We start from the raw sequence: 18,359 nt of genomic DNA on the forward strand, positions 1-18,359 counted from the left end.
GATCTGTGGAAAAGTGGGGCTTTGGAATCCATTTTTATTTTTTATTATTATTACTTTAAAAAATATATTTTGATTGATTTCTAAGAGGAAGGGAGAGAGACATAGAAACATCAATGATGAGAATCATTGCTCAGCTGCCTCCTGCACGCCCCCCTACTGGGGATCGAGCCCACAACCTGGGCATGTGCCCTCGACCGGGAATCAAACCATGACCTCAACCACTGAACAACAGCCGGGCAGAGAATTCATTTTCAAAGGCTCTCAGGTTATTCAGATATTAAGCCAGTTTGCAGATTTCTACCTCTTCTAGACACTCTAAGTGTGGTCCTTGCACCATCAGCATCTACATAACTCGGGAGGTTGTTAGAAGTAAAGAATCCCAGATCTGCTGAATCAGAAACTGCATTTTGATAAGCTCTCTAGGTGACGTATACACACATAAAAGTTTAAGAACATTGACTTGATGTATTCATTCCTGCCTATTCTAGGAACTTTATTCCTCTTCCCAAATAACAACAACACACCTCCCCCGCCGCTGCCAAAAATTCCTTAGAAACAAGGAGAATAAAATCCTTACTGCCTTAAAAAACTCTTACCTTTAAAAGGTTTAGTAAAAAGAACTACTTGGAAGAAAATAAAGCAAAAGCATTGTAACAAAACTACAACTTGAAATCTTATTTGTTAATGTTAAATTATGAACTATGTATAGTACATACTCACAGTTGATCTCCGAGCGTGTTTTTTCTTCTCTCACGTTTCTACTTGTTGAATGAATTCTATGTGGCACAACAACAAGAGGCTAGGAAACAAAATCAATGACATGTGGCATTAGATAATCAAGTCACAATCTGGTCCACAAAATTAATCAAATATAAAATAAACACTTCATTTTATGTAAAAATGGGAATGAAATACAACCGCTTTGTCAATATTAAAAAAAAAAAAAAGGCAACCACAAAATGGAATTCTTCTGTCATCACTGGGATATAGTCTCAAGATTAGGAATATGTTTTATCTACAGTAGGTTCCCAGTAAATGTTCTCTGAGTTAAATATAAATAAATATTAAAAATTCAATATTTCAATAATTCAATAGCTATCCAAATGCTGCAGCTAGCTTTCCCTGTTGCAGAGAAAAACTGCAAATTTCAAACTGTAATTTAAAAAAATCTGCCTCAACTTCTATTTCAAAAAGGATAAGATAAATGAAATGAAATAATGCTAAAAGCGTTAATGATTTATGGTCCTATTACTTAGTAAACACAGTTTTCTCCCTTTATGTTTTTTCTTACACGAGCAGCCCTCTATTTTCTTTCCTTTTACTTTTAAGATCTTTCTATGTTATTGCCACTGTCAGAGAAATATTCTGAGGGATGCGTGGAGTGAGGATGAGTTCTCCTGACTGTTAATTCACATCACTTCTTTTAAAGTCTGTCTGGTGGCCACTGAGCAAGTACTGTTATTCAGTTCATGCACAAACAGCAAAGTGTGAACTGTGTTGCCTCCTTGTCTCCCAGTGATAATACACTCGTGACATTTTTACAAAAATTGGTAACTCAAAGCAGGAGTTAGCCAACAAAAATAAAAGTGCTGCAAAGAAAAAGTGCTAATCTTGGGTGACATTGGAAATGAAATTTGAATAAATGGAGTTATGAAAGAAAATAGCTGACTGTGAGAATGTTGATATGGCCACTGTTCAAGAAACTGCAGACATAGTACAGCCAAAGGAATTTAGTAAACTAAGTTCAGGTGAACTTATTGACATGAATGAAGCAGGTAGTTGTGCTAAGAAGGATGAAGATACCCCAGAAGAAGTGGCACCAACCAAAACTTTGTATTACAGAGATATTGAGATAGTTCATGCATAGAAAATGCAAAGGGTAAAAATGTTGGAAGCCCATCCAAACTTAGAAAGGAATGACATTCACCAAGGCACAGAAAAGATACTTGCTCTGTGTCATAAAGTTACATGAAAAAGGCCAGCACTGTGCAATCTACTCAATAAGCAGATTACTTGATAATTAAACATCTGTCTATACATATCTGTTGTACATACTAGTTAGTAACAACAGTTCCTACCTCAGGATCATCATCATCAAAATCATGGTAAGTGGAATGATCAGGATTATTCACTTTATCCAATAGTTCGATTGCCAAAGACCGTGTCAAAGGTTGTGTGACAAACGGATGCTATACAAATAAGGTAATACAGTACAGAACACTTATTAGAAACTTTATTGAATGACATTTTATTTTTTGAAAACAAGATGTAGTTTGGGGTAAAGGTAATACCTGTAATAACTTTTCAGCTGTTGGTCTTTTTTTTGGGTTTTTGGTAAGTGCCATTTTCACAAAATGATGAAAACTATTTGACCTAAGAAATTTTAAAATGAGAGTTTTAAATGTCAATTATTTTTTCCTCATGACTATAAAAGTAAATAACACAAAGATACTCACCACTTCACTTTATCCTTTAGTTTAGGAGGCTGAAAATTGCTTTTTGTCATTAGAAATAATGCTCTGAAAAATCAACAACAAACCATTACACAGCATTAAGATTTCATATTAATATATAATGTAAATTCTATTACTCTTATTCACAAATAAGGTAAAGCAAGAATAAGCATATTATCTGTTTATGACATAATAAATAATACTGGAGTGGAGAACCCCTTAATTAAAACATAGGATTCTTCAACTATGATGCACTGACCTCATTGGGTGTAAGTCAAACATAGGAGGCTGGAGCTCAGCAAGTTCTATGGCGGTGATCCCCACTGCCCAGAGATCACAGAGCTGATTGTACCCCCCTTTCCTCTCAACGGCTGCGACTTCTGGAGCCATCCTGAAGGAAATATTCCAGAAAAGAAAACCTTTGTTTATTGTATTTTCCTTCATGTTCCCACCAGAGGCACATGGAACCATCACTATCTAAGTTGAGATCTACATGCCTTGATATCTGAAAAATAAGTATGCAGCATTTATTTAAAAGTCCCATTTCTCCTCAGATCTCATTATCTCATAAGACCCTCCATCCCAAACCCCTACTGATGATTTGTTACTTTGTTATACTACTTCCTATTAAGGTTTGTAAAACTTTACAACTATGACAGAACAACATATCCCAAATCTCTCTTCCTCCGCACAGCAAAATTCCAGAGAAATAACATCTTGCAATAGTCTATAATTGTTAGTTTTACCTCCTTACATCAATAAACTACAATCTGGCCTCTGACTGTTTTCACTTGACCAAAACTATTTACTGGGGCACCAAAAATCTTCATTTAGCACTTAACTCATATTTACTTAATTGCCATTTTTTTTCAGTTTTATTATAATGATGGGGAAGTTATAAAAGTGTCTAGTTTAAAAAAATATATTTATCCATAGACTAGTTGTCTGAACTATTATTTTTTGTTTCTTTTAATTTTCTTATAGTCTGATTCTAATTATATCTGTATAAATTTATATTTGACTAATTTAAATAATTACATTAATTTTCAAATATTAAAATTTTCAAATCCTAAACAGTTTTGAAAATAACTGAGATAGATATCTCAACTCTTACATATCAAAATATTGATTTAAATAAGTAGCCTTACATATGCACATTTTGGTATGATTTCAGGAAAGTTAAGTCAGTGAAGTTAGAGAAAAAAACAAAAACAAAAAAATCCCCCACTAACTTTCAAACACTTGGTCTTAAAATCTTGTTAACCTTAAAGTAGCTCTATGAATATTCAAATTATTGTAAGAAAAGTAAACATTAAAGTATGTCAGTTATTACTTTATTGATGGCTACATTACAGGTAGCTGGTTCTTAGGCCCTAATTATCCCAGAAAGGCTGACAAATTAGGGTTATAAACTTATAAAAGTTGGGTTGAAGTTGGAAACATGTATTAGAAAATGTGAAGTCTAAATAACGAAGCTAGTCTCCCAGATTCCTCCTTTCCGCCTTCAGGGCTTAGCAGTTGCTCCTTCCCCATTCCAACTGGATAAAGACCAGGAGAAATGGAAGAGAGGCTTCAGACCCAACGGTAGCAGAAACAGAGAGCAGGGGTTGGGGGCAGCTGAAGTCTGTGTCTAGAGCAGTGGTGGGAACGTCCAGCCCCGTGGGCAGTGTAACGCCCGTGAAATCATTTGGTCCGGCCCTGCCAAGGCATTAGGGGTGAGTTAATTAAATGTTTGACCAAATAGATCAGGCAAATTTTTAAGTTGATAATTTCGGATGGTCTGTAAAGGATGTTATAAATATCCAAATGGCCCCGGCACAAAAAGGTTCCCCATCCTTGGTCTAGAACAATGTGTCCCGCTACCTCCCCACCCCCCATTTCCGGTTTCTTGCACTTGCTCAGTTCTCAGTAAACACCAGGCTTACATGGTGCCTCCAAGCATACAGAGCTATAAATCAGTTTTTAGTGCCTTGCTCTTCAATGTGAATCAGAAGATAAGGATTACAAGATAAGGAAGCCTCCATCATGAAAGTATGAGACTAAGAAGTTGAGAAAATCTTATAGAAAGTAGAACAAAAAATATTTTTTAAAGTAGTAGAAAATTTAAGAAAGTTAATGGATTAGTCTAAGTGGCCCGATATAACGAATGAGATCCAGAAAGAGAGAGCAGGATAAAATATAACAAAGAAATTGTCAAAGAAGTAATACAAGAATATTTGCCAGAACTGAAAGACATGAATCTCTTGATTAAAACGTACAACAAATAATGTTGTACAACGTTGTCTCTTAAAAATGCCAAGTGCAACAAATAAAAGTAAAAATGACAGAAAACCCAAAATATTCTGCGATACATCATCATGGAATATCAAACCACTAGAAATGATTCTAGGGGGAGGGGTTACATTCAAAGAACATGCATCATCATGGCATCACACTTCCATCAGCATCAGAGAAAAGGAGCCTCTAGAGCAATATTTCAAAAATCTTAATCTAAAATTCTAAATTCACCCAAATTGTAAGTCAGGAGTGAAACCAGACATGCAGTCTAAAAAAATTTTACTCCTCAAATTTCTCGAGAAGTTAGTAAAACATGTGTGAGGGAGTAATTAATGAAAGAGGAAGATTTGAATTCCAGGAAATGAATTTCCAAGCTGATGATGAAAAATCCCCAGGGAGAGAAGCTATGCAAAAAGACCTAGAAAATGAGCAATTCAGATTGGAATAGGAGGGAAGAGGACTCCAAAAAAGATTATTATAAGAAAAAAGACAAATTAAAACAAAGCAAAAACAAACAAAAATCAGGACAAATAATCTGACAGGCTTTATGATGTGGAAAATTGTATGGAGACATGTTATAGGCTGCAAAATGTGAAAAGGTATATAAGTCTCAGCCATGGATTAAAAAAAAACTAAGCAAGTTAAAAATGAATAAATTATTCAATATAGAAAAAAACATTTCAAGGTAGCACATGTAATAATATAACAATTGACTCAGCAAGTACACTGCAAGGATAAGGCTGGATAATGAATGAAGAGAGCTAAAATCTTCACCTATCGTAACAGAGTCTAGAAACAATAACAGATAATACCAGAGATGGCAGAATACACAACTAGGTAAGTTTTTATAAGCCCTTTAGGACTACTTAACTTCTAATATACACATCCACTTGATAAAAAGAAAAACTGATACAAAAAATGGTATGTATCTTCTCCTAAATCTGAAAATGAGTCACCCAGGTTAGTGCCATCCCACTGCTGGTGACTACAAGGGCATCAGGGGAGTCCTGGCACTTAAGCTGAAGAAATGTAAGAATTCTGAGGTGCTGTTACTTTACAGTAATGGTGTGAACAAGAAAGCTCTACACGTGTCTACCACCACTATATTCACAATGACTAAGAGCATATCTAGCACATAGTAAATGGCTGAAACAACTTATTGAATAAATTAATGTATTTTTTTTATAGAATGGTTAAAGAATACTAGCAGACAAATATGGCTAGAAAGAGGGATCTGTGAAGGCAACTGGAAGCATTTAAGATTAATGAGGCAGAGAGAGGTCACACTGTGGAACACTCTAAATGCCAAGAAATATGTATTTGATCTTGTGTGCAAGCCAGATATGTCAAAAAGTCTTGAGCAAAGGGGTACTGTGAATAATGTAATGTTGGGAGACTAGTCAAAATATGGACTGGAAATGGGGGTGAAGAAAGACATATGAAAACATCTGTGAAAATACATGAAAGGTAGAAGCAAGGGTTGAGTTTTTCCAGGAGAGTTGGAAAAAGTTCCCTAAAAACATTCATCGTTAAAGTCTTTTTCACCTTAATGAAATTAACATGGTAGAATATTCTTTGGCTGTGTAATCCAGCCACAAGCATATATGCCTAAATTACTTAACTTGTTAATGAACTTTTTAATGTTTTCATCCTAAAGTGTTTTACTATTTTGTCTATTTTTGTTTTTTTTTCTAACATATTTTATTGATTTTTTACAGAGAGGAAGGGAGACGGATAGAGAGCCAGAAACATCGATGAGAGAAAAACACCGACCAGCTGCCTCCTGCACACACCCCACTGGGGATGTGCCTGCAACCAATGTACACGCCCTTGACCGGAATTGAACCCGGGACCCTTCAGTCCGCAGACCGACGCTCTATCCACTGAGCCAAACCGGTTTCAGCTATTTTGTCTATTTTTTAAATGCTGAATTTAATAATGAAAAAAAAAAAAACAAAAAACACACACCAAAAAGTTAATTATCAATTAAAATACAATTACCAATATGGTGTACCAATGAAAGACTTCCGTTTGGCAATGGTAGCTGTTATCTGTGCAGATACTCCAAAATCAGCTATTAAAAAAATGAGAAACATTTAGAAAAGAAAACTGAAAGAAAGTAATATTTAAGGCAACATGAGAAGAAACTTTAATTATTATTTTCATTAAACTATCTTTAATTATTTCCATTAAACTAATTTTGCAGAAATAGGAGATATTCTCTAATACCACATTAAAAATTTTAACTTTAATGGACGAGCATTAAAATATTACAAAGTAGTCAGCGTATGTCATAGCCAAGTAGATTCCCATATATCCCCACCTGAATCAAATGACAACAGACATCAAGATCAAATAATCTTTATGAGAGAGGGCAGAGATCATCTAAACAGGAGAATAGAAATTTACTAGTTTTGGAATAAATTTGCATGACAAAATTTTAATTTACTTACCCAATTTCACATGACCATTATCCGTTAACAGAATGTTAGCTCCCTTCAAAGTGAGAACATCACAGTTAAATTAGGAAACATTTTATCAGACAGCACATATAATATCTGTACTTATTAAAATAATCACAAGTGGCAGCCTTAGACCTGGAAATACTTAACATGTAGTGTACAACCAACTAAATGTTAAATTATTATATTCACAGAAAAATTTACTATTTACTTTTTAAGCAATTTGCCTATGCTTATAAAATGTTCTGCCTTGCAAAAGCTGCTATTAACATAATATGAATGTAATTATGAAAGTGATATATTAGTTTTCATCTAAATGTTATTTTCTTACTGATCAAACACTGTCACGGTACTTAAATGTCACCTTATTCTGGCATTTTCAATTCCTTGTATTATATTTTGGACTTGATTGCTATATCCTTTTATATTAAAAAATAAAAACAAATCTCCAGTCCATCAGTTGAACCAGTGCTGGGGTGTAAGACTAAACCTTGCTGCTTAGTATGTGAGGCTGTCTATCCTTAATATGTCTGTCCAGAGTTTAGGACCATTCAGGATACAATTAGCCACCGGCCCACAAAATTAAAATGTCACCTATCTCCATGATTGTGAGATAATAGAAGATATATATTGGTCTGTGCCTCCAGTTCCTGGACAAAGCTCCTGAAACCCTTATAATTTCTTCAGTGATAAGAGCACTAGGAGCATCTTCTGTTCCAGTATTTGGTCTTTTGCCCCAGTTCTTGACACAGCACACCTGAAACTTTGCATAATTTCCTGGGTGACAGGCGTGTCCTGTTCTAATGAAGCAACTCTAGGTGAACTCCTGGACGGTTCCTGGGTGAGGGCTGGCCACTGGAAGACCAAGCCATGACTGCAAGCTTGGAATTTTCAGCCTCACCCCCATCCCCTGAAGAAGGGAGCAGTGCTAAAAATGGAGTGAATGATCGATCATGCCTATGTGAGGAAGCCTCCATAAAATCCCAGTAGTACAGTTTAGAGGGCTCCTGAGTTGGTGAACACGAGTAGGTGCTGAGATAGTGGTGTGCCCTGGAAAGCGCATGGAAGCTCTGTGCCTCTTCCCAGACCTTGCCCTATGCATCCCCTCCATGTGGATATTCATCAGTATCCTTTTTTGTTGTTAATTCTCACCCAAGGATATTTTTTCAATTGATTTTTTTTTTTTTTAGAGAGAGTGGAAGGGAAGAGGGTGGGGGGTGGGGGAGAGACAGACAGACAGAGAGAAACATCGATGTGAGACACATCAATTGGTTGCTTCCTGCATGTGTCCCAACTGGGGCTGGGGATCAAACCTGTAACCCAGGTACATGCCCTTGACTGGGAACTGAACCCGTGACCCTTTGGTGCATGGGCCGACACTGAGCAACACTGGCCAGGGCTATCATATCCTTTAATAAACTAGTAAACATTAATTATTTCTCTGAGTTCTGTGAGCTGATTTAGCAAATTAACAGAACCCAAGGATGGGGTCTTTGGAATCTCCAAACCATAGCTGGTTGGTCAGAAGCACAGATAACCTGCGCTTGGAACCAGCATCTGAAGTGTGTGTGTGTGGGTGTTGGGAAGGGGCGGGGGGCGCAAAGGGGTGAGGGGAAGTCTTGTGGGACTGAGCCCTTTAACCTGTGGGATCTAACTCAATCCGAATTGAGTTAGATTGTAGGGCATCCAGCTGGTGTCACAGAGAATTGCCTGTTGTAAAAAACCTCCATGTTGGTGACCAGAAGTGCCAGAGTGAAGTGCTGTGTGTCAGTAGTAAAGGAGACTCACAGCAAAGACACAGTAGGGAACAACTGGGTTTTTCACTACATGGAAAGAAAAAAACCTGAGTTTTTCCATTACAATGACTTAGTAGCTTTTTAGCTACTTTTGCTTCTTGACCTAAATTCAAAGATATTAACCACTTTATTTTCAATAAGCTCAAACTTCTGAAGGAGGAAGAAATACATAATGTCTCCAAAAGGTACTGCAGGCTCTTATTTATTTATTTTTGTCTTTTCTGCAACTTTTAAATGAGCAAGCAAAAGTAAGCTGCCTCTTTAGTCCAGGGTGCCATCAATCATGTAATTATAACCTTATGGGGGGAAATACTAGGAAACCCCTTCCTGCCCCAAACAGAGGGGGAAATAATAGAAGACTGCACATTAACCCACAACTGTACACTTCAAAAGGGTGAATTTTATGGCAGGTGAATTGTATCTCAATAAAGGTGCTATAAAAAATAAAACCTTTAAAAGCAATACTCAATTTTATTATAATAACACATTTCAGATAACAAATTCATCCAATAGGAAAATCCAGACAATTTTGGTCAACAGTTTGATCAGAGGATTTAAAAATGAAGAGAGGGACAACAGGTTAAACATATACTGTGTATGTACCTTTATATCTCTGTGCATTTTTCCTTTACTGTGAAGATAGTATAGTCCCTGGAGTTTCAAAACAACAAAACACAAAAATTAAGATTTTACTACAGAGCTCTTTGGGATTTAAAATGATCCATTAAGTAGTATTCTCCATTTTTTATTTACTCATTACAGAAAGTCTTATGGTAATCAATTTATTTTACTGATTTATCTTAATAAACAAAAGAATCAAGAATATGAAAAAGGGCCAAGTTCAGTTGGAACCATTCGTTTTCCTAAGATAAGTAATTTTCACTAAACTCTGCAAATAGTTTGAAATAACTTAAAAAGTATCTGTGCAATTAGGATCAGAATGAGTTTCAATTACCAAAAGAATGCTTAATTTTTAAGCCTTTCTTTGGTATTAAGAGGAATATAAAAACATAAAGTAATAAATCCACAGCACTTAAAACTTAGGAGTTCAAATTATCACACTGAGGCTTTAAAGTACTGATATGCAGATGTAACTTGGGTTTATTACAAAAATAATTAAAAATGTATTAATATTCAAGAGTTTACCAAACTAGAATATTTAATCCTACTTTACTTAATAGGTAATAATGTGCAATAATTAAACATTAACTTCAATGAAGAATGTTACTTTTTAATTAGCATTGGATTTACCTGTAGTGTTTCTCGGCTAACATATGCAATTTGCAATTCTGACAGAGGTCCCGTTACTGTCAGAGAAGAAAATTAACAATAAAATTAGGCAAAACATGTTTTTCAAAACTGACAAGTTCCACCAAGCAACCGGTTTAACGTTTAATAAATAACTCTAAAATGTAAGCTCCATGAGGGCAGGATTTTAAATAATCTGATTGATTCACTGTTGTAACCCATGTATAGAACAGTGCCTAGCATGAAAAAGTTGTGCAATAAATGTTTATATAACGAATAAAAACCTGACAAAGTCTCTGAAATTAGTTATCATTTTATACCTCACTAACCAATATTATTTCTTAAATATTATAAGAAAGAAAGCATGGCCAAGAGGTTTAGCTAGTTTTATAAAAAGCTTTTTAAAAACTGATAAGTTACATGTATTATGCTCATCTAAAGTCAATATTTTCCCCCAACATTTTAAACTTTATAGCTATAAAATTAATGTAAGTTCACTATAAAACATTTCAATCAATAGAAGTTTGGAAAGTATAGGCCTCTTCCTTATTCTAACTGTTACCTATAGTTTGGCCTATAGATTACCATACAATTTTACGCAGAGACATTTCATATAATATATGTATGCATCATACACAAAAGCAGGGGTCCTCAAACTTTTTAAACAGGGGGCCAGTTCACTGTCCCTCAGACTGTTGGAGGGCTGGACTATAGTTTAAAAAAATCTATGAACAAATTCCTATGCACACTGCACATATCTTATTCTGAAGTAAAAAAACAAAACGGCAAAAACACCCGCATGTGGCCCGCGGGCCGTAGTTTGAGGACGCCTGCACAAAAGCATAAGTGGAATCATATTACACATACACTTCTGGAACCTGCCCTTTTCACTTATCATGGCCACCTTTCTGCTTCAATAAGTATAGCTTAATCATATTGTAATATTTGAAAAATATTTCTCCTTGTGCATTTATCCACTATGGAAGATATTTCAATAGTTTTCTCTTTTTCACTAGTCATCATTTTAGAGTAAAGAAATTCATTGGGAGAGACTATGCTGAAAATCAAATTCCAATGATGGGAATCTCTGCTAATGACTTTATACCAAGATATAGTGAAGTGAAACAAAATCAGTATTCTATTCAAATAGGCTTTTAACATTTCCTCTATTAGAATCAGCCCCTAAAATTACATAAGCGACCCCAGACTAGATATATGATCTCAAGTTCTATATATGAAAAACTGAGACAATTTTTTTCAAAATATTTTCTTGGAAAAATTGACATTCATCATGAATTACTGACAATTTTATTTTACATTTATCAAAAAGCACACCTCTAGCAAAAGTATAAAAGCTACTCTACAGTTTGTGACAGTAACCCATTAACAGAACTAGAACAGAAAAAATCAGACAGTAAAAACTGTTTATTTTACTTTAAAAGTCTCTTATATACTACTCCATTGAAATCCCAATGAAAAATGTTGTAATAATTTTTTAATTCCTCATTATCTAGCATCTAAGACAACATTCAATTGCTGCTTCTTGAATACATGAGAGCAAAATCGACTATCTTTGCATTAATACTATTCACTTATCAACTGGATATTCTTTTGGCTTAGTATTAGCCATCAAGGTCTTTGCATGTCTTCTATAAGTCTGAGTTTGAAATTTCAAGAACTAACTATATATAACATTCCTTCTATAGAATTAGCTAATAATTCAACTGCATATAATTTTCCAACTTTTATAAAGCAAATGCTCCTTTCATCCATATATATCTGAAATATCTTTATGTATCCAAATACCATAATGACAAAACATACTTTGCTCAAAACAACATTGTTTTAATACAGTACAGTTACTTATATTAAGAAATTCTACTTAATCTCTATAAAATATAACTTTGGTCTTACCATGATAAATATCCTGTAAAGAGCCACCTCCACAAAACTCCATGCATATCCAAAGTTTATCTCGCCTATAAAGAGAAAAAAGGCATGTACCACAGTTTCATGAGTAAAATGATTTGTGCAAACAAATATTTTAAAGTTGTATGCTATAATCTTGGAAAACCATAAAAATATAATGTGCTAAGAAAAAAACCACCTAATTTCTATGAGTATATGAATTATTCAAGATTTTAATCCTTAAAATAATACCAGTTGTAGGATATAAAGATGACCTATCCAGACGAGAAAAAATTTCCCTTTAAAAACTTCCCTCCCCCAGTTTACCCATCTACCCAATGACAGTATTATAAAAGTTCAATGCTAATTTGAAGGCTCATACCAAAATTATGTGGAAGATTCATTACAGAATGGCAATACATCTCTAATCACTTTCACAGAACTCTCATCAACAAAACAGATAAAATGTAAACTTTATCCTTATATCTAGACTCAACAAAGATCTTTCCAAAATAATGTTAAATTTTATCACTCACTTACCTTTAGATAGCATTTCTCTCTCATATTTAGATTGTCAGAAAGCATAATCATATAGTCATAGGAGAAATCATTTGCAAAGATTTAATAGATTATCCCTTTGTTCATTCCTCCATTATTTCATCACAAAATGTATGAAGAAATGCATTATTCTTGGGGCAGAGACGGAATAGGAAGTCTCTGAACTCAGCAAGCTAAGTTTAATGCAGAAGAAAGACTCTGCCTTAATAATACGTCTGTCTCTCTCACCAATGCACTCACAATGCACAGAAGAATATCTGGCAAGTGAATATTTGTTCCATACGTGAACAAATGAGTGGCTGAAAGGGTAAACAGATTAGAAAAAGGGTCAGCAAACTATGGCCAATGGGCCAAATCTAGCCTGCTGCCTGATTTTATATAGTCTAGGAACTAAAAATGTTTTTTATTTTATTTTTTTAAATGGTTGGGAGGTGTGTGTGTGTGGGGGGGGAGGGGGACTTTCTAAAACTTCTCCCAATTGAATCTAGGTAGGTCATTCTGTCAAAAACAGTAACAGTAAAACAAAATGTTTCATGTGGTGATTTTAATCTATTTAAGCAAAAAATTATTTGTCTCATGAACTTAACTATCTTAGGAGTTTTTTGTTTGTGCTAATATAGTAACTACCTGTACTGGGTTTGTTTCATAAAATAAAAATTGATGCAGAAACTGTGTTCGGTTACTATTTGAACCACTCACTATAAAGTAATTTTAAATTGCCTATTAAAGAACCCATTTAAAACGTGTAACAGTCATTGACCTGGGGGTAGAACCTATCCCTACGTGAACTAAAGTCTCCATTTACCCATCCTTTAACCTTAACGAAGGTGGGGCAATCAAAGCTGTCCCAGAGTGCTTAGACTCAAGAAGAGCTGGTCCCCATGGCTTTTCCCAAGCCGGAAAGAAGAGAGGACAAGAACTGCCCAGTGTTTTCTACGTGCTGTGCCTACATGTGAAGGGTTCAAGTGTTTTGTACATGGATCATGAGAATGGGAGCTGCAAGAAGTTACATCCTTACACATCCTATAATATAGCAAAACAAAACTGAATAGTTTTTTAAATACCTAAGAAAACATTCTCTGATGCTCCCTTTGGAAGGAACCTTATAAACCAGGTCACAGTATTAAACTCAGTTGCATACAGAAATGAATGGAAAAATGAGATTTGACCCTGAGGTCATCCCCTCTGGAATATGACCCGGGGAACCTGGCCTGGTCCTGCTAAATCAAAATAAGGTGGCAAATTCAGTCTTTCTAAATTCATTCAAAGACCTAGAAAAATAAGAAGTCAATGAAATACTTATAGTGCCTAGTCCTTAGGACAAAATGAAGGAAACAGATGATGCAATACTTTGAGGCTAAAAGCACAAAAGAAAAAAGAGTTTCTAATAAAAACATAACAGGAAGAAATGATCCTGACTTTCTAAATTCACCCAAGTATAGAAGAAAAGGGACAACAGAATGGTGCATTTAGAGCTCTATTCTATTACAGGAAGATTAACCATAAAAGTAAGTTCTTTTCTGTCAGCTTCCTCACTGAAACCACATCCAGAATTCCCAAGAGTACAACAGACAATTGCAGACTCTCATATTAGTTACAGAATTAGCATAAACAGATCGTAAATAAAAATTCCATTCATATAATCCTATCTTCAAAGCATGGAAAAAAAAGTACAAAACATGGACTAGAGCTAACTTTATTTTGTTAAATGTATTAGGTGCTAGAATCATGATTTCTTTTCAAAAAGGAGACAATGTACCTGAGATAGCTTCCAAAATAAGCAACAATATTTGGGTGTTTACAGTCTTTCATCATAATAATTTCTTGCTGCACAACTGCAAAGTCTTCACCTACAATTAAAAAAAGAAGGCATGTTGAATATTTAATAGGTTAAATAAGTTCCCAAATGTTCATGTATTTCAAAACATAATTAATGTTATTGATAATACTTTTAATGACAATTTCAGTCTTTGTCTGACAGAAAGTAAAATACAGTGACTAAAAGCATACACTCTGGTCCCAGACTTTCTGGATTCAAATCCCAACTATGTCCTTTACTAAGCTGTGTGAATTTGGACAAGTTATTCGACCTCCCTGTGCCAATTTCTTCCTCTGTAAAGTGGGGATTAAAATAACTGCCTGTTGTGGGCCATCTGGTAACCCAGTATTGCTAGAGTATAGGCCTCTTGGCCCCACGAAGAACCTGTGGAGATACGTTTGACACTCTTAGTGTATTAGGCTTCCTGCCCTAACTTCAAAAAGAATTAATTCTTTGTGCTAAAATTACATTGTTATTTGGTAAAAAGGAAAAAGTAATGTATATTTTCTAGTGGATTATCTGATGATTATTTCTAAGGCATAACAGTAATAATAGCAAATGCTTATATAGCGCTTACTGGTAATTCACTAACCCTAACACAGGAACCCCAATACACCGAGAGTGTCAAATGTACCCCAACAGGCTCTTGTGGGGCCAAGAGGCCTACACTCTAGCAGTATTGAGTTATCAGGTGGCCCACAAACACAGGCTTAGCCTGTATTCTCCAAAGCCTTGTTCCAACCGGGTTGAGCCTGGTCAGACTATTAGCAAATAATCTCTCTTCTCCTACTCCCTCCTGCCCAAATACTTCAAAATAAGATCTGGCAATGCTATAGCAAGGTCACATGCCGTGGCTCCTGAATGAACACTTGTCATAGAGAGAAAAAGAACTGCAGTGGATGCAAATGTGGTGAGCCAGAGACCATGCAAAAGAGAACAAACGGAGGTGCTTACATTTAAATCAAAGTAGCTTTGTATCACTGTTCCAGTTTTTAAAGTATTACATGCTTGAAGAGCCTGATTAGATGTATATTAGGCAAAGTAAAAAACAGAAGTCTTCCAAAGGATTCTTCAAATCGTTAAGTATGAGGTTGTTAGGGTAAGCCCTGACATTTCTGGCCTTGGTCTTTTCCTACTGTAAACGTAACACGGGTATTGAAGTAGCCCAACCATGAACCACTGGACCCGATATCAACCCACCTCACTGCCCCGTTACAAGGGAAAGAGTAATGGAGAACAGACTGTATGTCAGGTTCTTAATTTCTGCAATGAAGAGTACACAAAATCGAAGACCTCCAAAGGGAGAATAGGAAATTTTTATGCCTCCAAAATTTCAGAAGAAAATCACTGGACTGAAATCCTCTTCTGAGTTCAATTCCCACCAGGAAGAATCCCAGATTTTTAGTACATTAAAAGAAATCTAAGTTAAAAATAATAAAGCCAAAATGAGACTAATACCAGTATTCAGGACTATATTAAATTTTTTGAAAATTCTAAATTTTGCTTTCTCACCTGCCTCTTAACTATACTTTCCCCCAATCTTGTGAAAGGGTTACATGAGATCAAAGTTGACCTAGTCAGAGTGAACTCTAGGACTTTAGTTTGATGGTCAGATAACAGCTCTCTTTCCATGGATAGCCCTGAGAGTTTAGCAGTCAGTGCACAACCTCAAAGGGAACCAGCTTTAGAATAAAGTTGATCTGCAGAAAACACTGAAGAGAAACAGGAAGACGGAGGAAAGCATATGATGATGTAATTGAGCTACCTCAGCTGCCTCTAGATATGCCTGTACCTATATATATAAAAGCCTAAGCGACCAAACAACCAAACGACCAGTCAACCGGTCACTGTGACACGCACTGACCACCAGGGGGCAGACGCTCAACGCAGGAGCTGCCCCCTGGTGGTCAGTGCGCTCCCACAGCTAACCTCCCGTGGCCAGCCAACCTCCCGCAGTCCCTCCTCCCGGCCGGCTGGCCAACCTCCCATGGTCCCTCTCCCTGGCCAGGTCCATCGGCCTAGATCGGGGAGGCTGGCCAACCTCCCCCTCACCCCACCCCCCCGGCCAACCTCCCGCGGCCCCAATCGCTGGCCAGGTTGAGGGACTCCACCCATGCATGAGTTGGTGCACCGGACCTCTAGTATAATCAATAAATTCCCTGCATTCTTTAAGCCACCTTGAGTTGTGGTTTCTGTTACAACTGTAAGCATCACAACTTCTAGTTATCTTTGCACATATCCCTGCCCTAATGACACTGCATGTCTACGTCCTCACTAGAACATTAGGTCCTCTGGGACAGGATTATGCATGCCTTAATCATCTTTGTATATCTAGCACCTAATATATGATTAATAAAACTGTTGCCTGAGTGAATCTACCATTTCTCATTATTCTTCTCCATGATGACTCTAAATCAGATATGTCTGCATCTAGTTTAATTTCATCCAGTTATGCAATTAGTTACTTATGTGCTACTCTTGAGCTTTCTACTGAACCCTGAGTGGCTTTAAGCCTTCAACTACCTCTTTCCCATTAAATGTTGTTGATCCAAAGTGCATTATCTTTTTCCTATTAAGTCATTTCCATGTGATTACAAGAACGGCCAAATTAAATTCAACGTTTTTTATGGGTGGAAAGAATCCAAAGAAATAATCTAAAACTCAATTTTTAAAGGTAACTGGTAAAAGTAGATTTGGGTAGGGATAAAGAAAGCAGAGTTTAATAGATTAATAACACAAAGGAGCCTAATGGTGGATTTAAAGAACTTTCTTCAAAGCTCAAGGGAAAAGATTCCAAAGAATAAATTAACAAGCTCCCTCCCCCAATTCTAGAATACTTCATAGGATACTGTAGAACAGAATGATTAGACTACATAATCTAAAAATTATTCCCAATTCTGAGGGGTTTTTTTAGACATTAAAGTGAAGAATACATTTTCCAAAAGATGGCAAAAAAACAAAAAAACCTAATTGAGAAAAACAGGCAAGCCTACATATAGAGCAGATAATGAATAAGCCAAGTAACCAGAGAGAAAAATACAAACTAATACATGCAAAATTCTTAAGCATGACATTATTAAGCATTCAATAAATATTAACTATGTGTAGTAGACTGAATAATGACCCCAAAAGTATCTAGTTCCCAATCCCTGATACCTGTGAATGCTACTTTTTGGCTAAACGAGTTTTGCAGATGTGATTAAATTAAGTATCTTGGGATGGGGGATTATCCTGACTTGTGTATTTATATTCATAAAGCTAAATCACTAAACAGACCCAAAGGGTTGGGAATGAGGAAGAAACTGCAGATATACTAAAAAGTCCTTTGTTATTTGTTTATTTTTGAGCATTATCTTTAAATGTGTAAATTCTAATTTATCTAGCACAGTCAGCCTCAAGCCCATAATATGGCTCTAATATTATATATATATATATATATATATATATATATATACACACACACACACACACACACACACACACATATATATATACTTATTTTTATGTTTTGGCTCAAATATATATTAAAGTGTATATAGTGAAATATAATACCCTATTTTCTCGCTATGAATTTTCTGCTGGTCAAGCAATCCATGATTAACCTTGCAAAGTATGATCATAAATGATGTAACACCAACTTTCTTTGTGATGGCAATAAACACAGAACAGCACTGAGTAAACAACTGGTGGTAAGGGAGCTACTGAAGTACTCCAGGGAGACAGGAAAAGGAGCCAGATAAATCATTACCCTGGTGTCTTGCCACTCTAAGATAAAAATAAAGGGAAGAGAGCTCCTCTCCTGCCTCTCAGGACACAAAAAACTAATGTGAAAAGAAGA

The 18,359-nt window shown here is 35.8% G+C and overlaps 1 protein-coding gene across 2 annotated transcripts in view; it reads right to left on the reverse strand.

Annotated features, from left to right (window-relative positions):
- The window catches only part of MAP4K3 (mitogen-activated protein kinase kinase kinase kinase 3), a 117,524-nt gene that overhangs the window by 46,694 nt on the left and 52,471 nt on the right, over nt 1–18,359 (reverse strand). For both annotated transcript variants that reach the window (XM_008162218.3, XM_008162217.3), the window contains exons 3-13: nt 14,462–14,552; nt 12,151–12,215; nt 10,240–10,295; nt 9,592–9,639; nt 7,184–7,226; nt 6,732–6,804; nt 2,713–2,844; nt 2,457–2,519; nt 2,292–2,373; nt 2,079–2,189; nt 721–799 (exon numbers count right to left, since the gene is read on the reverse strand). In XM_008162218.3, the coding sequence (XP_008160440.2) occupies nt 721–799; nt 2,079–2,189; nt 2,292–2,373; nt 2,457–2,519; nt 2,713–2,844; nt 6,732–6,804; nt 7,184–7,226; nt 9,592–9,639; nt 10,240–10,295; nt 12,151–12,215; nt 14,462–14,552 (843 nt within the window). The remainder of the gene's footprint in view (nt 1–720; nt 800–2,078; nt 2,190–2,291; nt 2,374–2,456; nt 2,520–2,712; nt 2,845–6,731; nt 6,805–7,183; nt 7,227–9,591; nt 9,640–10,239; nt 10,296–12,150; nt 12,216–14,461; nt 14,553–18,359) is intronic.

The sequence above is a fragment of the Eptesicus fuscus genome, chromosome 16 (genome assembly GCF_027574615.1).
Source record: "Eptesicus fuscus isolate TK198812 chromosome 16, DD_ASM_mEF_20220401, whole genome shotgun sequence".
Taxonomy (NCBI): Eukaryota; Metazoa; Chordata; class Mammalia; order Chiroptera; family Vespertilionidae; genus Eptesicus; species Eptesicus fuscus.